The 25,420-nt window shown below is 32.3% G+C and overlaps 2 protein-coding genes across 2 annotated transcripts in view; both read left to right on the forward strand.

Moving 5' to 3' along the window:
- The window catches only part of LOC111625627 (regulating synaptic membrane exocytosis protein 2-like), a 328,126-nt gene that overhangs the window by 286,667 nt on the left and 16,039 nt on the right, over positions 1 to 25,420 (forward strand). The gene's annotated exons all lie outside the window — the stretch shown is intronic.
- LOC111625628 (telomerase reverse transcriptase-like) lies at positions 11,793 to 14,696 on the forward strand. The gene is made up of 2 exons (XM_023368832.1): positions 11,793 to 13,497; positions 13,659 to 14,696. The coding sequence occupies exons 1-2, from the start codon at positions 12,955 to 12,957 to the stop codon at positions 14,013 to 14,015; spliced, it is 900 nt and encodes a 299-aa protein (XP_023224600.1). The 5' UTR covers positions 11,793 to 12,954; the 3' UTR covers positions 14,016 to 14,696.

The following is a 25,420-nucleotide window of genomic DNA, read 5'->3' on the forward strand; positions in this document are numbered from 1 at the left end:
CAGATGCTAAAAAGGGCATGCTAGTTTGTATAGTGTAGAGACAAGAATTTGAATTTGGAATATTCCATTGACATGAATAGGAATTCCTGTTGATGGAAAACTTAAAAGGCTAAGCAATTCAGACAACACACAAGACATAAAATTCAAAGCAAGCAGCAGGTGACTGAATAAATTTAAGAAGAGGCACAAAATAGCTTTCAATAAAATCTGCAGTGAAAGTGCAGAAGTGCAAGAAGAGGATTTCACAAAGTGATTGAAAAATTTATCAAAAAAGTAAAGAATGACCAGATGATATTTTCAATGCAGACAGATTGACTTATTTTTTAACTATCTGCTGGAAAAAATTGTGATCAAATGTGATTCATGTCATAGAAACAAACAACAAAGAATATATAACTCTTCTTTTGGAATAGTATGTCCATCCAAAGGAATGTTCTTTGTTAACATAACAGGTAATGAAAAACTACATTGTTATTAATATGGAAATCTTTAAAATCTAAATGTTTCTGTAATGCAATGTTTACCTATATAATATAAAGCAAATAAGAAAGAATTGATGACATCAGAGCTTTTTCTAACTGGCTGAAAAAGTTAGACACTTTTATGACTGCCAAAAACACAAAAAGATTATTAAAAATTGACAATTGCAGTGTACATTTGATGATTTCCACCTTGATTATATAACAGTTTAATTTTTATCATTTTATACAATGAAATTTTTAGATTGTAACCTTTTACATAAGGAAATAATTCAAAATTTTAAATTATGATACATAAAACTTATTGTATGAAAGATATTGCATGTTACTGAAGATGATCAAATGAGTTTGGAATGAATCTGTTAGATGCAATGTGAATGCTTGCAATTAAGTTCTATGAAGCAGCATTGAAAATTGTTTTATAAAAGCAAGTTTTGGTCAACAATTTGTTTATATTTTAAATAAATCAGAATTTCTGTCAAAATCCATCATCAATGTTATAGAAAACTGACCCAATCTCATTTCAGCAATGAATGGTGAAGAGTGTCATTTGAAGATTTTTTTTCAATGTTGACAATGACCTAGCTGTCTGAAGATATTTATCTGAAAACATTATTGCTGAAGTAAAGAACCCAGCTCAATAAACAGGGAATGAAGATGAGGAAGAAATAATTCCTGTCAAGGACAGATATTCTGTTCCTCCTATATGTAGAGAAGACAGAAAAGCTTTTAAAGTTTTGAAGAGGTTTTATAGAAATTTCATCATTTATTAAACAAGATGACTTTGAGGTGTCAGTCTCATCAAAAATACTGTTGAGTAAGAAGCAATTGATATTTGTTTCCATCTCTCGAACTCAATAAAGTGAGTATTAATTGGGTCAACACCCACAAGTACTTGGGTGTCTATTTTGACACTAAGTTAACTTATAAAAACCATCTAGAGCACATGTTGGCTCGGGTCAAACAATTTGGTAACCAGCTCTTGAGAAGTGCAAGGTGTACCTGGGGCTTGACTACTGCAGCTGTCTCAACTTTGATCAATGGAGCCATCCAGCCACTTTTGTTCTATGCAGCTTGTTGTTGGGCTCATGTCTCCTACAAGACCTCCTATGCTTCTAAACTTCTCAGGGTGCAACGTCTTTTTCTGTTGAAAAAAGTTCGCTGCTGTAGGTCTGTATCTACAGATGCACTGACAGTTCTGGCAGGTGTTCTTCCATGGCCCCTGGCCCTGCAGGCTAAGGTACTCCAGTACTATGTGAGGACTGATTGCATTAGCACTCACCACGAGCATCTCCTTTGGAGGACTGGTATCCATTTATTCCCACGCGAGTGGGCTGTTCTCAACGGCTCTTTACACCCTACCGATTTCCACCTGCCTGATGTGTCTCTTGATCCTATCCCTACTACTGGGCCTGCTATTCCAAGTGACGTTTACATCTTCACAGACGGTTCTAAGTCCGAGCTTGGTGTTGGCTCAAGTGTATGTGTATATACCCATCTGCATGAGAACCCTCGGCAAATTCTTAGGCAGCGTTACAATCAGGCTACCACCATTTATCAAGCCGAATTAGCAGCAATTCATCAGGCTGTTCAGTGGAGTTTGACACTTCCTGAACGATTCAAGTTTATCTCAATTTTAAGTGATTCTAAAGCTGCACTGACCTCACTTACGAATACTAATCTTCAAAATAGTATGATTAGGAATATCCAAGAAAATGTAAGCCTAAGCTCGAAATGTTTCAAATTCTTCTATGTCCCAGGTCATGCAGGTGTGGTGGGCAATGAGATGGCAGATACTGCAGCAAAGGATGCTTCTAAAGATGAAAACCTACCTCTGACTATACAGCCTTATTCTAGGAACACTCTGACAAGGATTATTTATGACCATCTTATTTTAGAATGGAACCAGTCATGGACCTCTTCGACTAAAGGGAATGTCACCAAGATGTTCTACCCAACAATTTATGATTTTCTCAGGAATCCAATTAATAACTTTTCGTATTCTCTTTCTCAAATACTAACTGGTCATGGAAATTTCAACTGCTATCTAGCGGCACGTAATTTGGCCAGCAGTACCTTCTGCTCCTGCGCAAGTGGTAAAGCTGAAACTGTACAGCACATATTATATGAATGCCATATTTACGAAATCGAACGCTTCAGGCTAATGCTGGAAGTCCTGTCTTTGGGGTATGGTTGGCCTTGTCCAGCCCATATCCTAGTGTCCAAAGAACTGTGTGCCTACTTTAATTTCTTCATTAAGGACATCTTTAAGAAAAAGCGGTTGTGTGTCTAACCGAATTCCATTATTAGCTAACTATGGTTGATACTGTATGCGCATTGTCACTTATTGTATATCTCTTGTCATTCCAGTTATGTATTCATTGTTCTAGTGTAATACTCACTCCAGAGTGGTGCACTCACAAAAAAAAAAGAAAAGAAAAGAAAAGGAAGAAGAAGAAGAAGAAGCAATTGAATTGTTGACGACAAATTCTTGTAACAGACTTTTATCACTGACAGTGTCAATGTTTTGTTATTTTATACATAAACATATCTAAAAAATATTAAAATATAATGTATTTAAGTCTAATTACTGTATATTGTTTGTATTGTGATATTTACAATTTTATTAAAATAATAGTTGTTTGCATAACTTGAAAATTTTCTCTGCCCTTTCCACTTTGAGTTATCAAGAGTCTACTATACCACTTTGAGTTATCAAGAGTTTTATCCTTATCCATATTCTAATAATTGATAATGTTTCTTTTACCATAAAAATTTTTCTTACAATATTTTATAAAAATTATTTATAATATATGCTAATACTTGTAGATTATGTAAAAATTTCCAATGTAATTTAATTTTATGGTTTAAAATTCTAAGTAAAACAGATCAGACTCAGCAAATATTTGGTGAATGTCTTTAAGGATACTATTACATTTCACTTAGCACTACTCGTGAATTTTGTTAAATTTTTTTCTCTTACATCTTTCTCTTACTTCCCAATTTAATTTCCCAATCTTAAATGCAATAAATTCTTTTGTTATTTATTAAAATTTGATAGATAATGAAAGATGACATTTGGATGAAATTTGAAAGAATGCATTTCATTTCTGTTTTTATCATTAATATTGGTTAAAACAACCAATATTACTCAACATCAAAAATGTTGCTGATTACCGAATTGTACCAGTAAAATTAATTTCCACTCAATGTTATATAGCTTAAATGAATCAAAATGTACTTATATTTTTAACACAGAATTTTAATAGTAAATTTTAGTAATGTAAAAAATTTTTTGAGTAAAAGTATTTGTACTTGTATGCTCAGTGCTCAATTACTCAGTATTTGTTATTTCATAACATCTGATAACAATGAATGAATTCTGAATAGAGAACACCAAATCAGATATACTATATTTTACAGCATATAAGATGCAACTTGTTCAAAAAAAAAGGCTTAAAACATTTCCCTGCATCTTATATGTAAAGTTGCAATCTTCCATGGGTTAATGAATTTTCCAAATGACCTTCAATAAGCTATATTTTTATTTGCGACTTGGGCTAGGTTGAGCCCAATTCTTGAATAAAAAGGTTATACTGTAGTTTAATTTAACATATTATTTGATATAGCTAAGTAGCTTTTGCATGTATTCATGTAGAATATTTTAATGGAAAATTTTAATTGTAAATGAGTTCTTTTAAACTCCTCCTTTTTTCCTAATACTTGAAAGTGTGTATTCTAATTTTACTTTTTTAAATCAGGATACAGTAAAAAAAATTTTGAGACAATGTCTGAAGTGCAGAATGGCTTAAATACATCAAATACTTTTTTCCTAAATATTCTGCACTAAAATGGGGTGCATCTTATATGCCATAAAATATGGTTCTTGGTAATTGTTACTTTACTTTATTTTCAGTAAAAAAATGTTATCAGTGTTTCTTATTAGATGATAATTTATTTATCACATGTTGCATTTATTTATCACAGTTTATTATTTTTAACTTTTCTAATAGTTATGATAATTTTCTATAGTTGAATTATTGAAATTTTGTTCTCCTCCAATTATAACATTTGTTTAATTTATCTTGCCTATAAATTTCTAACTGGATTACAATTTTCCACTTCTATCTTTATTAATTACACAAGTAAAACGCCGAAGCCATTTTTGGGACAAGACTGTCTTGGAGAGTGCAAGCAATGCATGTGCTTTGTTTGTAGAAACAGTCTCAGCATTTATTTTCTTTTGACCCAGTTCTCAGTCCCGACTACCTACAAGTTTGGTTTATTTTATGTGCACATGATTTGGGCACAAAATACACTGTGCCAAATTGCAACTCCTGACATATACTCCATACCATTGACAGCAGCATGATTTTAGAGATGAGACATAGTCTTGTCAATAATTAAATTAATGTATTAATATTGGATATTATGTTTAGTATTTTACATTAAATAGTCTAAATTATTTGCTGTTTTCATTGCCATGTAATTGCACTGTATTTGCACTTCAGTTCTGTTGACACTGCAGACTTGTGCACTATACAGTAGTGTGCATTGAAACATTTAGCATGTAGTTTGTTTGTAACATAGATCTGATGGAGAGTATTATTTTTTGTCTAATCTTTAACTCTTTTGCAATGCAATTCATTTAATTTTTTTTTCTGATCAGATAGTCAGAGTTTTTAATAAATTTCATTTTTTAAATATTTAAATAACAAATTTGAATAAAATGTGTCTTTTGGCTTTTAAAGAAAGCATGTGCAGGTTTTATTTCATTTTTTAGAGCATCATTTTTAGTCTATATTATATTGAGATTCTGAAAGTAACAGGTCAAATACATTTCAAAAGGAGTCTTTGTAACTTAAAATCTTTGAAAGTTTTCATTATAAAAGTAATGAATGGTTACTACTCATCATTAATAAATTTTGTGTGAGATTTATGTAATTCATTTTGTTCCATACCAAAACTTTTGCCATTTTGAAATATACATGTGTAAATAAATATTGCAATAAGAATATTTTTTGTACTTAGAATTCTTTGAGCACTGAATTTTTGCCAGATTGTTTCTGAATTTATGTGACTATGTTTACAAAAATATTTTGACTAATTGGCATTCTGAGGAAATTGTTAAATTAAAAATATAAAACAATAAGAATATTATTAATTTTAAGTTAGCAATATAAGTTATATAAAATGTTGATATTTAACTTATTTTTTATTATAAATCTAAGTTGGTGTTAGTTTCTAAATAAAGTAAAATGTGTCTTAATGATTTATTTATAATTTGGCTTGCTTAGCGCAACACTTTTTACTTTTTATATTTACTAAATTATTTGAAAGTGGGTACAGGTTATATAATGATGTAGATTATCTCTCAATTTTAAATTATAATTATGAAACTTATCCAACAGCTTTTTCTTTGTCTAAACTTTATAAGAATATCTTTATAAACCATGAAAAATCATTTGTCACACACACCTTCAGCTGCCAATATGATTTTTCTAGAAACCACCAAAAACATGTTTAAGTATATTTCACTTTTAGTTCACTTTTGTTTTTTATGTGCCAGTTCATATTTTAATTGATACTGCAAGATATTCCTACTTGAACTTGTAACTTGAAAACTGGTAATTCCTCTTTTCAGAGAACTGCTTAAAAGCTGACTATCAGTTTTAGCACATGTTAATTCTCAGCAATGAACAAAAGCTAAGTGTTTAATCAATTTTCAAACCTGTGTTGTTGGATAGCAAATTCCATTAAATGACATTAATAGTAATTATTTTGTCACTTATTTAACTCTATATCTGACAAGACAATTATTTCAACTGAGTCATAGTTACATTGTCACTCTGAACTCATCTTGATCCCAGATAACTCTTCAAACATCATGTATAATATGGATATTATCAAAATTAAAATATTTTTCTACTTAGTTTTCTTCACTTTATTTCACCATTTAATTTAATAATAATAATAATAATAATGTTATATATATTTATTTAGTATTGTTTAATAAAAAAAAAATTTGTAAAATTTTGCTAATAGAGATAATTTGTTAAGAAGATTATTTTTGTAATCTTGATGTGCTGTGTCAAGGCGATTTAGGCCGCCATATGCCTATTGTCGGGGTAGGCAGGACTCTTAAGCCTTGGTAGGCAACCTGCCTAGGAGAAGGAAAACTCTGATCAGAAACCGTGAGGAAGGCAATGGGAAACCACCTCAGCTATACCTCCCTTGTTAATGGAAAGCAGAAAACCTGTTTATCGTACTGGCAAATATGGGACTCATCTCCAAGAGAAAGGTGTCATGCCCGGCAGGGGAAGTTATGGGGCTTCCCAGGTCATCACCACGCGAAACCCCCATAGGAAGAATTCGAATAGGAACATGGAATGTAAGAACCATGCTTCGACCAGGTAAGTTGGAAAATGTCAAGAGAGAAATGAAGAGGCAGAATTTGGATATTCTTGGGCTTAGTGAAGTTAGATGGGAGGACAGCGGTGATTTTTTTAGCGATGAATTCAGGGTTATTTATTCTTGTGGAACTAAAGGAAAGAATGGTGTAGCATTTATTTTAGGTGAGAAGGTAAAAAACCCAGTTGAAAGAATTGAATGCAGAGGTGACAGAATTTTAATGATTAAAATAAAAAGCGATCCCATGGATATGATGATATTTCAAGTATACATGCCTACTGGAGACTATGACGATGAAGAAGTAGAAGAAATTTATGACCAAATTGAAGATATAATAGAAAATGATAAAACTAAGAAATGCCTAATTGTTATGGGAGACTGGAATGCATCTGTAGGAGGAGGAGGAGATGGAAAAATTGTGGGCAAGTTTGGGCTAGGAAATAGGAATGAAAGAGGCGAACGACTAGTTGAATTTGCTACCAAGCATCAATTAATAGTTGGAAACACATGGTTCAAACAATCCAAACGTCGACTATACACTTGGAAAATGCCCGGAGACATTGGAAGGTATCAAATAGATTATATTCTTATTCAAAGTCGTTTTAGGAATGCAGTCAAGAAAATTCAGACATATCCAGGAGCAGATGCAGATTCTGATCACAACTTATTAACTGCAGATATTGTGATGAAATTGAAAAAAGTTTTGAGAGCCAAAAGAATAAAAAGATGGAATTTGGAAAAGCTAAATGGAAATACTGGATTAAATTTTAAAGAAAACCTGGAATATAAATTAAAAGAACTTCCATATGACTTTGACTGTGAGTTTGACCCAAACGAAAATTGGAAAAGAATTAAAGATACAATAAAGGAATCGGCTGAAAATTTTCTTGGATATGTAAATGGTGTTAGAATAAAAAAACCTTGGGTTACTCAAGAAATGATTGAGAAAATGGATGAAAGAAGAAATTGGAAAAATATAAATAATGAAAAAGGGAGAATGATGTACAAGAAGCTAAATAATGAATTGAGGCGTGAAACTGGAAAAGCTAGAGAAGCTTGGTTAAGTAAGGAATGTGAGGAAATCGAAGAACTGAACAAAAAAGGCAGATATGATCTATCATACAAAAAAGTCAAAGAACTAACAAATGATCGCACCCACCAAATTCTGAGTATTGAAGACAAAGATGGAAAAGCACTTTTAACCCCAACTGATATAATGGGCCATTGGAAAGAATATATTGGAGATCTCTATGGAGAGAACACCAAACCTAAAGAGTTAAAATTGGAAAAATCTTCTCAAATAGCTAATGATGAAAGAGGACCTATTATCATGAAAGATGAAGTTGGATTGGCAATTAAAGAATTGAAAAACAAAAAGTCAGAAGGAGTAGATGGAATACCAGCTGAATTTCTAAAAGGGTTAGGCAAGGAAGGAATCGAGAAAATAACAGACTTATGCAATCTCATATATAAAACAGGAGAATGGCCTGAAGACTTTGCTCAAAGTATTTTGATACCTATACCAAAGAAAGCAAAAGCTAAAAAGTGTAGTGATTTTAGAACAATTAGTTTAATTTCACATGCCTCAAAAATCCTTCTTAAAATCATTAACAGAAGACTCTACAACAAGGCTGAAACATTTCTATGTGAAGAACAATTTGGATTCAGAAAAGGAACAAGGGATGCTATTGGCCTCTTGAGAACAATCTGTGAAAGAAACATTGAGGTTAATAAGGATACGTACATTTGCTTTATTGACATGGAAAAGGCTTTTGATATGGTTAACTGGACAAAGCTAATGGAAATCTTAAGAAAAATAGGAACAGATTGGAGAGATAGAAGACTCATTGCTTCACTTTATATGAATCAATCTGCCATTATCCGAACAAAAACTGGAGAAAGCAAACCATGCAGTATTGGAAAAGGAGTCAGGCAAGGGTGTACACTTTCTTCTACTCTTTTTAACATTTATCTTGAGGAATTAATGAATGAAGCCATAAGTGAGGACAGTTTCAGAATTAAAATTGGAGACCAATTAATACAAAGTATTAGGTTTGCAGATGATATTACTTTACTTGCACCAAATGAACAAACTCTACAATGTTTGGTAACAAAACTCAACAAAACTTGCAAAAAATTTGGAATGAAAATTAACATAGCTAAAACAAAAGTGATGAAAGTTGGAAGACTAATTAGCAAAGATTTGAAAATCCTAATTGATGGAAACAAAATAGAGCAAGTTCAACATTTTAGGTATCTTGGCAGCATTATTCAGGGAGATGGCAGATATGAAAAAGAAATCAAAGAACGAATCAGGGCTGGAAAAATGGCTTTTTATAAGAAGAAGAACCTTCTTATTGGAAAAATGAACCAAACACTTAAAAAGAAGTTAATAAAATGCTTTTCTTGGAGCATAACTTTATATGGAGCAGAGACTTGGACTTTAAGGAAAAAGGAAACAAACTACCTTGAAGCATATGAAATGTGGTTATGACGAAGAATGGAGAAAATCAAGTGGACAGAAAAGGTTAAGAATGAAGATGTTTTAAATTTGGTTTAGGAACAGCGATCTCTTTTAAAAACAATACAAAGAAGAAAAAATAACTGGCTAGGTCATATATTGCGAGGAGAAGGATTAATGCGAGTGGCATTAGAAGGAAAAATTGATGCAAGGAAACAAAGAGGAAGAAAAAGAAAAGTATTGATAGATGATGTTTTACTAGGCAAAACCTATAAAGAAATAAAAGAGGAAGCCCAAAATAGAGAATGTTGGAGAAGGAGAATTCTATAATTTGACTGCTTTCCACGGACCTGTCCTAGGACAGAACACCCATGAATGAATGAATGAATGAATTGTTTAATAAATAAAATAAATGAAACAATATGATTAAAAAATTTGTTTCATTCCATATCATTTTGCTATTTTTAATACTTAACTCTTTTGGCACCAAGAAGTTGAGTGAGGGATTTGAAAAGGCTAGATTCAAATTGCTGCCCTTGGTCAGATGTTATTTTGGCAGACACTCCAAAGCGAGATATCCAACCTGAATATAGGACTGAAGCCACTGTTTCAGCCACTATATCTGGCAAAAGAATTGCTTCAGGTTAACTAGAAAATCTATTGATGATTGTGAGGCAATATGTTGAGCCGTTGGAAGGTGGCATGGACCAACAATAAGAATATGAATATTTAAAAATCTAGCATCTGGAATAGAAAAGGTTCCCAATGGGCTAGTGCAGGGGTCGGCAACCTGTGGCTTGCAAGCCACATGCGGCTCTTTAGTTCCATACGCAAATATTATTTATTTTATCAAAAAAAAAAAAACATTTAAAAATCGTTCTGAATCGATTAACGAGGATCTGGCACCGATTCTATCTCTCAGCCACTTGTACTCGCTTTTCATCACACCCCTCCCCCGTGACACGCATCGTCACTGTCGTCAGTCTGTCGGAAGCTCTCGAATGCCGCCGTCATCGGATGTTTCTATGAGGTTTAATTCGCTTTCGACGCAAGACAATTCTGAATAAATAGATTAGTTTTTTTTTTTCAAAAACTTTATTTATGCGAGTACTATTTATTGTTGGCAAGAAAAAATTTTGTGGCTCTTTAAAAACTTTGAAATTTTGTAAATTGTAATTTTTTGCTCTTCTGACTCAAAAGGTTGCTGACCCCTGGGCTAGTGACATGTCTCTGGATTTTTGACCACTGACAGGAAATGCAGGTGAGAGACCATGTCTGGCAGTCTTTACTGATGGATGGGCAAACAAATTTTGCTTTTATTAATCTGGTTGAGTTCCTTACACCTAGATGGGACAGATTATGGACAATGTCGAAGGCAGTGTGACGATAATTAGGCGGAATGTATGGACGAATGCAACCTGATTGGCATACTATATGTCACAGTAAATTTTGACATTGTTGTCAGGAAGTTTAAACTTCCTAAGTACAAGTGATGAGTCACTTGAAGTCAGGAGAGACTGGAGCTCAGGATCTTGCTGTTGGTCCATTACAATCTTGCTATAATCTATATAGCAAGATTGAACTTTGTCCACCACTTTGTCAATAATGTCCATTACTACCAGGAAAACTAAAATATTGAAAAAGTCAAATATTTTATATCAAATATTAAGTACAAAGTTTAATGCTTGATACTTAAAATGGCATATGAATGGAGCATTTTAAGTGCCATCTGTTTATTTTTGAAAGATTTTATAATGATTAATTTGCTGATTTGCTTGTGTTATTTGAAAATTACATTGCTTTTTATTCTTTTTTACTACAATTAATTTACTTATTTATATTAAAATTGTTCATTGTAAATCAGTATTCATGTATATATATATATATATACACATGAATACTGATTGTACATGAATTATTTTATATATTGATTATACATGAATTATTTCATATATATATATAAAATAATTGTAAATAATGTATAACCTAATACTGTTTAGAAAGAATTGTTATTAATTATGTAGTGTACATTACAAAGCAGTGCAAAGTGTCAAGGTTAGACCTCAAAATATAGTCAAAGGTAGATTTCACCATATCTCAGAATATAAAATATAGTATTTAAAAACAGGCCTTATATACCCAGTAAGTCTAACAACAATTTTTTATGGATGGCTGTTTTTTTAAACTTTTTTAATGGTAATTTACTTTATTTCTGTCTCATAGATTAGCACTTAAAACTCCAATTTATAAAGATATAGTTACATTACATTATAGAAATATGTACTAAAATTTTTATCTACTGTATATTTCTGCAGATAAAACAAAGTATAAATTTTCTTCAAATTTTTATAGTTTTAGCATATATATGTCCTATAAGATGACCCCAAGCTATCAACAGCCTATGAATTTAGTTTAGATCATCTGGATAATAATACTGTATAGCGTATACAGAATTATATCCTATTCATAATTTTTTGAATGAAAAAATTTTATTTTCTTGCATCTGGCAGCACTGCCTTGCTATTGTTGCAAACATTTGCACTGATTTGGGCATTTGGGTAATGACCTTGACTATTCACAAAAAGCATCGTATGGGCTATTCTATTTTGTGCACATATCCTATTCTCTACTAGTAAATAATTATGGTTTGTCCGGTTTTTACAATGGTTTTAATTTATATAAATTTTAATCTAATTTTTTTTGTATCTGTCCTATAAGATGACCCTGGATTTTGGGGGCCTTCTTTTGATTCATCTTATCTGCAGAAATTTACAGTATTTAACTTTGTTCATCTATCAGAATTATCTTTCAAAACTTACAGTAATTTCATAAACATTAGGAAGCACAGTATTTTGCTGATATCATTAAGCGTATGCCAATTAATTTATAGTTTGTCATCTGTTTGAATGGTCTTGATATACTGTATTTCAAAAAACTGGTTATTTAATTTTAATTATATCCGACTCACCAAATAAACCATATCCAGTTCATAAGCCAGCAGAAAAATTCTTTCTACGAATGTTTTCGTCTATATGTAATAGACATCCTCAGGTATTGACGATATTGAACTAACGGCTAGTCGAATAGAACGTTTTTGAAAGTTGCATTTAACGACGTAATTCGAATATGATGTGTTAAAATTAAAATATGTAAAATATTTAAAACATATCCGAATAAATAATCAATTGATTTCACGTAGATCATGACGTAAATATCCTTCGTAATTTAAAATATCTTCAATGCACGTTTTAATCATTGGGATTTTGGTCTTGATTTTGGAAGAAATAGTAGTTTGTCATCAGTCATTTAAAATTTATTTTGCATTCAATTGTTCAACAACATTTGTAATCTCAGCTTCTTGAATGATAATTATCTTGCAAATTATTGTCTATATTTGATCACTCAAAGTTTCTGTAAACAATTTTTCAAATAAATAAGACCTACTTGAACCTTTAACCGATGTGTATAGAAATTAATCTTTCCAATACGAACGTTTTCTTAACCCCTTCTGGGCTCTTCTTCAGGTATAGCTGGATTGAACATCAAACGAAAAATTTGAATACATCCGAACGCTGCTGAGATAAAGCCAGAATATTAGTGATTATGAAGCGGGAAACTTATGAGAGGGGCCTTTCTGAGTACCTAGAAGCAACAAGATGCAATGAAGTTGAAAATAATATGATTGATAAGTTACAGTCAAGAGTTAAAAGGTTCGCTTCTACGAAGTTGGCTACCAGGTTAAATATGAAGAACATTATAATGGATGCGCCTAATGCCCCTAAATTATTTGCCTTTGCCAAAACACATAAAGAAGGGCAACAGTTATGCCCTGTGGTGGATAAGGTCAAAGCTCCCACACGAAAACTTGAAGAAGAGGTACATAACATCCTTACTCCACATGTTGAAGGCTACCAATTTTCCATCACCAACACAGTGGATTTAATAGAGCAATTCAGGGTAATCACATCCCCGTCTTGTATCACAGTATTGGATTTTAGATCCTTATACCCTTCGATTGAAATTCCTCCATGCTTCTGCGCTCTAAGGGACTTTCTCTTTAAAAAAGTGGACACCAATGAACTTCACCATCAAGTACTAGAATTGGCCGATTTAATTTGTTACAACTCCGTTTTTCAATTTAGAGGGGTGATGTACTCGCAAACAAGAGGTGTCCCCATGGGCAGTTCGGTCTCCGGGGATTTATGTGAACTAGTTATTAGGCAATTNTGGACACCAATGAACTTCACCATCAAGTACTAGAATTGGCCGATTTAATTTGTTACAACTCCGTTTTTCAATTTAGAGGGGTGATGTACTCGCAAACAAGAGGTGTCCCCATGGGCAGTTCTGTCTCCGGGGATTTATGTGAACTAGTTATTAGGCAATTGGAGAACAGGACACTGCCTAATTTCCTCCAAGACATTATCCTTTATAAAAGGTATGTCGATGACATCATTATCTTATGGAGGACAACTCCCAACCTAACCCGCTTTCTAGAAGAAATGAATGAGAACCCATATGGATTGTCACTAGAGATTGAACAACATAGTAACAGCAGAATCCATTTCCGGAATTTGGATATAAGTTTTGAGGATTCCATCATACGCACATCTGTTTACCGCAAACTGTCTAATCTATCGGCGTACATACCGTTTAACTCGTGATCCCGTTCAATACAAGATGGCGGCCTTCAGGGCATTGGTTAAACGGGCTTACACGCACTCTTCTACCCAACAGGCGCTAACGGAGGAGTTAAAATACTTGGAAGGCATTGCTAGAGCCCATGGTTACCGCAATATTATACATAAAATCTCGGAGGGCTATAAACAACCACAGGCTTCTTCCAACACTACAATGACCACGCCAAATACTAGCAAGACGATGGAAAATGAAAGGATACCTATCAGGTTCAACCCTTTAAGACTGGTATACATGGTAAGGAAATCCTCAAAGGATGTGCTTAACAGACGAAAAAAACTCGGATATAACTGGCTGGATCAAACATAGTAATTTACAAAACTTATTAAAATATCTCCCAACGTATAAAGAATTATTTTTATTTAAAAATGGATAGATAGAAAAAAAAATCACGGTTAATCCTCAAAGGACTTCCTTACCGTGTATAACAGCCTTTATTGAGGTCTTTATACAACACCATCGCAAAAGAACGAAAAGTTGCCCTGACATACAGAAGATGCAGCACCTTGTTCGATATCCTGCACAACGAAAAGGACCAATCCAGGGTGGAGAAACTATCAGGCGTCTACACAATCCCGCTAAGAGATAACCGGTTTAACAGGGATCCAGTATATGTAGGATCGACTAAACGTTCGTTAGGGGTTAGGATAAAAGAGCATATCGCGGATATATAACGCAACAGACACACCACCTCACTCTCCACCTACGCCACGGATCCCAAAATTGTGGCGGACTTCAATAGAGCGCGTGTAATTGTCACCACACCCCATATTCATCATCTAAAGTGGTTGGAAGAGATGGAAATTTTTAAAGCATACGACACATACACGTGTATTAATTCAAGAGACGAAATCGGCCTTTCCATGGCATGGCAAAACGCACTACATACGGAGTAACAACGGTATACTATTTATTAAGTGTTAAAAAATAAAATAAAATAAAAGGTACTGGGGAACATGTGAGAACATTATTGGATAATTGTGTATCTCAATGGCACGTTTTTTAAATATCCTAATAATATCTTTCTCTTAAATATGGACATTTATCGTTATCTTCGAACACTTTCAAACATATCATGTGACGAAATAAATGAACGAACTGTGCGATTCAAACTCAGCAGCATTTGGATGTATTCAAATTTTTCGTTTGATGTTCGATCCAGCTATACCTGAAGAAGAGCCCAGAAGGGGTTAAGAAAACGTTCGTATTGGAAAGATTAATTTCTATACACATCGGTTAAAGGTTTAAGTAGGTCTTATTTATTTTTACACAACCTGGTGTCCAGTTGCTGTTTTATAACAATTTTTCAGTTTGTATATAATATTCCATATTGAAAATACAGTAGAGCATCAATTATTCAAAACAATTTGGGACTGGGATGGTTCAGATAACTGATTTTTCAAATAACTGATCATTTACAAAAAGATATATTAAACACAAAACTGTACTGTATATAATTTGTATCACACATCTTACAAATACATACCTTACATAATGTAATACATGAAACTAGGCCTAAAGTTCAGTTTGGCAGGGAGGGGAAGAGTGCTGCAACGCCCTAGCAGTTGATCAGTATTTTGATAATCAATTTTTTTATTCCTCCAATATCCAGCCTAGTTTTACAGTTAAGATGTAATATTTCAATTGATATAATCTCATTTTACAATCAAATAACAATTTGCTTCTGAGTAGTAGTAGTGTTATATAACTAATACATACTTTTTCCATACCAACAAACATCTATATATATATATGTCCTTTATTTATTTATTGAACACTTCTCATATGCTTTTTTATTTGTTTTATATTTTATTTAAATAAATCATATCTTATAATTTTTACTTTAATCTCTGTATTGTTAATCAAAAAAATATTTAATGGAGCAGAAAATTTAATTTTTTTAATGAATTCTTTAAAACTTTTTGTGTGTTTTACATATTCATTTCAACTTATTTATGTACCAAGTTTAAAATCACTTTTTCAAATAAAGTTTTATTTGTTAATATATTATTGATAATTAGAAAGAATATTTACTCATGCCATCAAGGAAAAAACATGAAATAGAGATAACACAGATTTTTTCATGATTAGTGATATAATCAGTCATTCATAAAAAGAATAATGCAAAATTCTGCCACAATTAAAAACAGCAGCTAAAAGACTAAAATCAAACATAATACTTTTCATGAGATTAAGATAAGCTATTATTTCAATAAATTGGAAAATTTTTAAATGTGTGTCATAAGATGACAAATACTATATGATATAGAGTACTGTTATTTGTTTTAGTGTAGATTTTTATTAAAAAAATAAAAACCTTTTTTGCTTTTTTATGATTAAATAACAAGTTTATAATATATAAAATAAATTGTTTAAAATTCATTATAATTTATCTTTACAATGAAAGTATAGATATCAATGATACAATATTAAAGAACAAAAATTTATTAAAGATACTTTTATTTTTGATTACATTAAAAGTGTCCTCAGTTAAAGCAAAATTCAAATAATTGAATGCTGTTTTTATTTTGAATATATAAATTAAATTATAAGAGCATTTCAAAAATTAAAATTAATTAAAAGTGCATCACTATGTAATATTTATTTATTTATTTTTTTAAATTATATATGTAAAGTCTGAAGACCAGAGATTATACTGACCCAATAAATGTCCTCTGTAAAACTGTATATAAAATAATAAAAAGTAGTACATATAAACATGATACATAGTATATTTTGCATACGACATTACATGACTGAAAAATAAAATGCAAAGCATAGAAAATGTGATACAATAGACTGTGAAAATGCAGTACAATGTACAAAATTTCTACAATAAAGCATATTTTTACACATATTCATAAATGTTTAAAATAAGTAAAAGTAAGTCTTTCAAATCTTTCTAGCTCTGTAATAAAAGGAATGTTTAACTATTTTCAACCAACATTGTGGGAGGAACAGACATGAGGTGTTTCTTGTATTACATGCAGGGATACACATGGAAATACAGTAGAGCGTCGTTTATCCGAATCAATTGGGGACTGGGGTGGTTCGGATAACTTATTTTTCAGATAACCAATCATGTATGGAAAAATATATTAATTTATCCCATGTTGAAATTTCTCTCTGTTGCGTGTCGCTTCGCATTGAATTTTCATCGATGTTAAGCCNAAAACTAAATAGCTTTAATTATATCATATAAAATAGTAAATATGTAAAATATCAAGATTTTAATTAAAATGTGCAGATATGATAGTATTTATAGTATCAGATATGAATAATATATGAATAATTAAAATAGTTTGGTTGATGGCTAATTAGAATATTATAGTTATCTGGCTGTAAAAGTATTAAGGTGTAACAGAATGAATCATTGCAGTAAACAAGGTAAACAAAGATGCCTTTAGTAGTGCATGAAAGTTTGTAAATCATTTATACTTTCATTTTAATTAATGGATCATCTTCAGGTATACTAAAATAGAATAGGAGTAATACAAGATATATTTTAAAATAAAGGGCCAAGTGGTCATAAAAATTGACTAATAACATGTGGTCAGTTTGTACTTGCATAGTAGCATCAACTGGTACTCTGGGCTTCTAGTGGCCATATTTTCATCAGTCTGCTGTTGGTTGTTTTTGTGTTACAGTGTGTAATAATGGCTGCAAAAATCAACAACACTGCTTGTTGTGAAGTACAGTCTGTAATTTGATTTCTGCAAGCAAAAGATCATTGTGATTCCAAAATTCACTGTGAAATGTGTGAAATTTAAGGGCCTTCAGTAATGACAAAGAAAAAGTAAGAAAATGGTGTCATGAGTTTAAGGAAGGTTGTACAAATGTTCACGATGAAGAGAAAAATGGTATGCCTGATGTTCAGACTGACCTTGTTGAGTGTGTGAATGCCAAAATGCAAGAAAATTAGCACTTCACAATTAGTGCTCATTTCATGGACTTTCCAGATATTTCATGGACAATATTTTTTGAATTATTACTGAAACTTCAGACTATTACAACTGTGCAAGATGGATACAAGAATATTGACAGACACTTACACAAACCATAGGATGTCATCTGCTGGTTTATTTCAAATGGTTCAAATTCCTCAATGGTTCAAAACAAAGAGCCATTGAGGAATCATTAAAAGAACCTGATGAAGAACTCAAAAACGTTAAGAGTTCAAAAACGTTCGTTTTTTGTTTGTTTTCGTTATCTACACACTGTAATTGGTTCAGAGTATGTGATTAATTATTTTTGGATGACTACCAGAGAGAAGGGAGTGAATTTTTTTCCACATTGGTATAAGAAATCCACATTTCATCACCAGTCACAATGTTGAGTCCAAACAACAATCCAAGCAATATCGTCATTCAAATTTACCAAAGAAAAAAAGTTCAAAAAAAGGTTGCCATAATCTTAGCAGATCAAGCCAGAAGATTATGGCAACTGTGTTCTGCTTTTAGTAGTTTCATGAAACTAGAAACAATAATCACAGCAAAGTTTATTATGAAACACTTTTTAAAACTGAGACATGCCATTCAGAACCAGTATGGACTGCTGACATCAGGAATTGTTCTCCATTATAGGATGAACACTTTTCCACTGCTATCTTCAGTATTCAGATGCTTCAATGGGAATTTCTGTAGGTGTGTAGGAATGCTATTGGTAATTCAATGATCCAAAACTTATGATTTAATTATGTTTATTTTGGTTGATTACATACATAACTAGATGCATTTTGGGCGACTTATATTTTACATCCCCTCATCAGTAACTACAATTATTAAGAGCTAGGCATTATTAGGTTGTTTGGAAAATACTGGCCGATTTCAGAAACAAACATTTATTCTTGAAAAATTTAACACTATAACTACACTTTACCAACCTTTAATATGCAGTCTATTTTATTAATGTAATCTAATGTTTTCAGTCAATTAATTGTAAAATGTAGTTATTTTGAAAGTGCAGTTTGAGAAGAGTATTTAACACTATGTTTGTTAAAATTAGTCAAAGTATGATCCCTGAACATCTATGCATCTGTGTCATCAATGAACAAGATCATTTATGCCTCATCGATAAAAATCCACTGGCTTTGATGCTAAAAAATCTTTGAATCCAACTTTTACCTCAGTTTTGTTATTGAAAGTTTTGTTGCTTAAAAAAGTGTCTAGATGCTTGAAAAAATGGTAGTCAGTGGCTGAAAAAAATGGTAGTTGGATTGGGAGAATATGGAAGATGTGGTAAAATTTCGTATCTCAAGTCATTGAGTTTCAAGTGCAGGCATCTATTAAATCAAGTGCCTCAGACATTTCTCTGACACTCTGATGTGGGTTTTATTCAGCAATTGCTTTCATAAGTTTATTGTCAAAAGTGCATGGCTGCCCTCTACCTTCTTTATGTTCAAGGCTCTCACTGCCAGTATGGAATTTCTGAGACCATCTTTTTACTGTCTGATCACTTGTGGACCCTTCTCCCCATGCTCTGTTGATATTAGTGGCTGTTTGGGAAGCATTATGACCGAGTTTGAATTCATGCAAGAAAAGTAAATACATTTCTTCTTTTTTCATCTTCGTTATTAAGGGTTTATATGCTTCAAAATTGCAGTTTGATAGAAATTATAGTAGAATTATTAAAGAGTACATATTAATTTTTAAGCGTGTAAAATTTTGTGTAAAACACTGCAAAAATAGCAATTACTTTCAAATTTTAAAAGCGAATCAAAAAATTGGCCAGTATTTTTTGAACAACTTAATATATCCTCTGCATAAATCCTCTGCATAAATTTTTATCACTTGAGAGTTCAACCAGTTTAGCGCTGCCATTTGAAACTCCCCAGTTTCTTCAAATTCTTTAGACACAAACCATTTCTTTAAATGCAGGAAGAGGTGATAGTCACTGCAAGGTCAGGACTGTAAGGAGGACTATGGAATTCTCAAGAATTTTCTAATTTGATGATATAGCTGGTGATCTCAACAAGAAAGGAAATAAAGAAGCTTGTCTGGTGGTACCAAAATTGCTTGGAAAAAATGGTGACTACATAGAAAAACAAAGGTGTTATGTATCTGTTTGTAACCAATAATAAATTTTTGACAAAGTGATTCTATTCTTTTTATAACCATTTGGCCCTTTTTTTGGGGTGAATACATCACATATAATGTTCTCAATTGCTTTTGTTCATCTACTTAGCTTTTCACATTCCTGCTATGTAGTAATACATCTGAAGATGGCTGGGTCAAAATTGGTTCAATAAATTGGTTTATTATACCACCCAAAGGCAAAAGCCCTTATTGTTATCAGAAATCATGAATGAATGGTGCATGAGATAGGGGATAAAATGAAAATCTAAAGATAAAAAAAATTGCTAAATTTTAATCACAGGCCAATAAGAATAAACAAATGAATGGGTATTAATCCAGTCACTTGTGGGTATTAATCCATTGTTCTAGAGCATAATGGGACAAAGACATGAGACAAAGCGTAACAGAACAAACTTTTAATTAGTTCATGAATTATCCCAAAGGATGTACAATGTATCAAAATGTTCACATGTGATAACAAAAGTCCTGACAATAATATGGTAATCTTTTTTGTTACAGAGATTAAAAGGTTTAAGTCTAAAAGTCCAAGAATGAGTCCTTACTAATTTTTCATCTTGTGGATAATAAGTTGTTTGTGGCAATCTTCTTCCTTTATTCATTAGGTTCCTCGCTCCTTTATTTTATGTTTCTCTATCTTTCACTCACTTGGCTACTTCGTAACAGATTCCACTTATTTCCTCACTTCACTTCTGATTCTGTAACCCTCTCTCTTTCATTGTTTAAAACAAAAACTGATTGATCCCTTTTGTTGAACCCCTTTCCCTGGAAAGCATTTTAACAGCACCAGTCCTTCCATTATGGCTGGAGGGTGTTAATTCTTGCTAGGTGTAAGACATAGGTGAATGGGATAAAACATTAATTTTATTGGTAATCAGTTCTCATTGATCTAATATCAAGTGCTTTGAAAGATTAAAATACTTTTTTATTTACTGCATCTTATATAATTTTTAATGTGCAGGAAAAATTTAGCCAGAGACATGATTACCTACAGACTTTCAAGAGTTTGTTGAATTTTATAATTGTTAAAATAAATAACAAACTGAGCCATAATTTAAAAATATTAATATAACTTGTTATGTAGTTTTGTTTGCTTTAAAGGAATTTAATTAACTATTATGTTAATTTTTAAAAACTGTTTTCTAATTTATTATCATAATTAATGATAATGACAACTTTTACCACAATTTAGAAAACAGAAAAATTCCTCAAAATGAAGAACATTGCTCTTCAGCAAAACTGTAGAAATATTTACAACACGTGATATTTTAATGCTGAGTCATACAAACTAAACTACATTCTATAACCAGTTATTTAGTCTTTTCCCCTCCCCTAAAAATGACTATATTTTATTTTTACTTTTTGGTCATTGAATTTTAATTAAAATTTTCTGATATTCTATTTTACTTCAAATACATTTTAAGGGTGTGTCATAAACCTGTTAAAGTTTTAACAATAACTATAAATCTTTTAAGAATTTACTAAACTTCATTAAAATTAATTTTACTATTACTGTTGTTTTAAAAATCAAAAGAAACTAAGTCATCTTCCTTTCCATCATGTTCAATCACCAGGAACAAAAACAGTCTTCCTTTGCAGTGACAACCTGTTATTGGAGGCTATCCTTTGCAAAATTATGTAAAATACAGTAGTTAAAGCATTAAATGATGACAAACCAATTAAAAAAATCTAAACATAATTTCAATTAAAATGACTGATGGTATTATTATTATTTATTTTAAATTAAAAATCCTGGTGATTGGACATGATGGAAAGGAAGACAACTTTTTTTAATTGATGAATATATCGTTAAATCTTCATAAGATATTTGTCCTAATATTATATCACACATAATTATAATTACTTCCTTTAAAGTGTCAGTAGTTGTGAGCTAATTTTCATAGAAAACTAACTACAGAATGCTGTGTTTAGTATTGTAATGCTGAGGCATACACATAATTATTATTATTATTTTTTGTAAGTGCACTCCTGTTCTCCCTCAGTTTTTATTTTGACCATTGACTACCAAAAAGCTCCTGGGATTTATAAAATACCAATTAGGGGTGAAAGGTTCCAAAAAGATCTAATATGTATAGGTTCAACCAAGAAATCACTTAAAAACACATTACAGAACATAAATCGGATATAGAAAATAAAAGGTAATCCACTTCCTTTTGATATATGCTAGTGAACACACTATTCATGCTGACTTACAGCAAGTGAGATTAATTATAGAAATGAACCAAACAGAACATCTCAAGATTTTAGATATGTTAGAAATATTTAAAGCAGAAAGACAGGGAATGTATATCAACTTTAAAGATCAAAAACAAATTTCCCATGCATGGCAGAGCCTGCATGGGAAATTTGTGATAGATTATTATAGAAAACTTATTACATCAACTAAAAGTGAAGACATTCTATTGGTTAAAAATTTGAATTTATACAAATATTTTCTTCAGTGCATTTCATCTTCGGAAATTGAAGCAATTTCATCAACAGTCTTACAGGTCTTAGAAGTAAACTGAAAGCATTTGTACTAATTTTTTTTATCATCCTGCTGAAGGAAACATAAGGTTAGTGTGTTCATTATTTTATTTATTTTTTTGGTTTGAGGAAGAGTAAAACATCAAAGCCAGAAATTACTGGCAGCTTGGAAAATAGGCAAAAGAGATAGGAAATGAAATAGTAATAACAAGTCTAGAAGTGACCATGATGATATAGACAACAATGAAGCCAAAATAATCTTATTGTACAATATGCTGTATATCCACAATAACCAATCAAAAAATATGAACATTTGGTATGGTGGAAAAGGTGGCAGTGCATCTACACAACATGTTTCCACATAGACAAATTTGTCACTATGGAAAAGTTAAAAGGTACTATCCAGGTAGCTGATGGCAGAATATTATGTATTAAAGAAAAAAGTAATTTCAAAATAAAACTCCAAGAAAGAAGCAGTGGTATCTTATAATATCATCGAGATGGATTGATAATGATAATAATAATAACTCTCCCGTGGTCACCACCTGGTCGTGGTGGGAGAGCCCAGTAATTTTACTGAACCATAGAGCAATGCAGGCTGGAGCACACGCTCCTGGTAGGGACACCCATGCCAGTAAGGTCTATGGGGAGAAATGAAGCTAAGAGTGACCAAACCCACATTCTGTGGAGATAATTATTATGGTAGTAACCAGATCAAAGTGTGATACCAGCTCGGATGTCGCCCGGGTTAACAAGGTTCATGGGTTAGGCAGAGGCTCACGTTCGAAAAATAGGCTCCAGTCTCCCTTGGTTACCGGTGGCGAAAGAAGCATCAGTTCAAGCATGGCTACTGCAATGCCCTCAACAGATGTGAGGAATCAACCTAGCCTTGATGTTTCTGTAGCAATACATCCACAGACCACAAAGGCTGGAAAACCACGCCAACGGATGAAATGGACAACAGAAATGAACGAGTTTATCATCCGTACTTACTACACCATCACAAGACTCGAAACAAACATGACAGCATACAGACAACAACTACACCACATATTCACACAACAATATCCCCACCTCACTGTCACCGAACAAAGGGTTGTTGATCAAAAACGAACAATTATACACAACAACCTTATCCCACAAACAGTGATGACATTCGAAATATTTAACAAAGGGTTCGCTAACAGAAAACTTTTCCTTAACAATTTTTTTTTTTTCGCTCAAATAGTGCATCGGAAGGCTCTAGTTTAGTAGTGTTACAGAGTATAATACGTATATTTTAATATTTTTAAAAGAATCAAACCATTGAGAAATGTTACATATGTTTAACAAGGTTCGGAAAACTTTGAAAATGTTAACAACGGGTTCGGCCGAACCTGTGCGAACCCGCTGAATATCACCACTGCCCACAAACAACACTTGAACTTATCAAACAACAGGTTGCTGATCAAATACATCAACAGACAGAAACATTTAACATTAATGAAGATCATGTAACCTGTCAGGATAATTTAGGATAATCCAGCAACAAGCATTGATAATAGTACACATACAACAACTACAATTAATGATACTACAGACACTTTCTCATCCATCACTGATAACGTAGATATAGATTTAGTTAATACACTCTCACTTATATTTCAGGAAACACTCACTAAATATACAGGCACAGATCCCACACAAAGACCACGAATACCGAAAATCAACGCGTCAAAGGTAGTAAGAAAAACACTAAATTATGTAAACACTCACTTACTACCAAACTACATTCATTCAATTTCGACACCAACAGACATTCATACATTAGTTTATGCTGGGGCAGTCACAGTAGTAACACACCATGGACTGAAAATACAATCGCAGACAAACACACACAAAACACAATTGTATCACAAGCCTGCCTGGCAGAGAAGAATAGAAACACAAATAAATGACATTAGACAGCAATTAGGCAGGCTGACACAATACACTAAAAACAACATAACACCCAAATTAAACAAACAACTCAAAAACATTTTCAAGAAAATCAAAACACACACAAAACACGAACATCACAACACACACATTACAGAATACATCGATACACTAAAACAGAAACTCGTAGCCAAAGCACGTAGACTCAAACGATACAAAACATGTACATTACGAAAACAACAAAATAAATTATTCACAAACAATGAAAAAGTTTTCTACAGACAAATCAGTACCAAAACAAACACTGATACACAACACAGTGGCACACCAACAGAAGAAGAATTCACAACTTATTGGTGTTCTCTTTGCTCCAATGCTGTTACACACAATGCTGATGCAGGTTGGATCAAAGAGGAGAACAGAAACGTGCACAACATACCAACTACGCCCTGTGCTGAACAGGATGTCAATAATTGTATCATTTGAAATCGGAAGAGATTCATATCGAATGTTTATTTGAATATTAAAAGCCCATTCGTTATAGCCTGAAGAAGAGCCCAGGAGGGGCGACAAAAACGTTCACAATTCTAAAAATAGAAGCACTCCGGTTAAAGATTTGAGGAGTATTTTATTTGATTAATTAAAGAATACCAAAGTAGGTTAAATGCCATTCTCAAAACACAGCTAAATGCAAAACACACAGTTAAAGCAATAAACACGTATGTCATCCCAGTACTCACATACTCTTTTGGAGTTATACATTGGACTCACACAGATCTCGAGCAACTCCAAAGGAAAACAAGAACAACACTTACTAAGCATAAACAACATCATCCTAAATCCGCCACAGAAAGATGAACCCTTCCACGTAAAGA

Source organism: Centruroides sculpturatus, unplaced genomic scaffold (genome assembly GCF_000671375.1).
Source record: "Centruroides sculpturatus isolate CEXI.00-Female unplaced genomic scaffold, Cexi_2.0 scaffold356, whole genome shotgun sequence".
In the NCBI taxonomy this organism is placed as follows: domain Eukaryota; kingdom Metazoa; phylum Arthropoda; class Arachnida; order Scorpiones; family Buthidae; genus Centruroides; species Centruroides sculpturatus.

Bases quoted from the DNA above. Each gene is read 5' to 3' on its own strand.
- LOC111625628 (XM_023368832.1), top strand. From the start codon at position 12,955: ATGAAGCGGGAAACTTATGAGAGGGGCCTTTCTGAGTACCTAGAAGCA. The intron at 13,498-13,658 runs GTGATGTACTCG...CAATTTAGAGGG, and splicing joins CCGTTTTTCAATTTAGAGGG to GTGATGTACTCGCAAACAAG.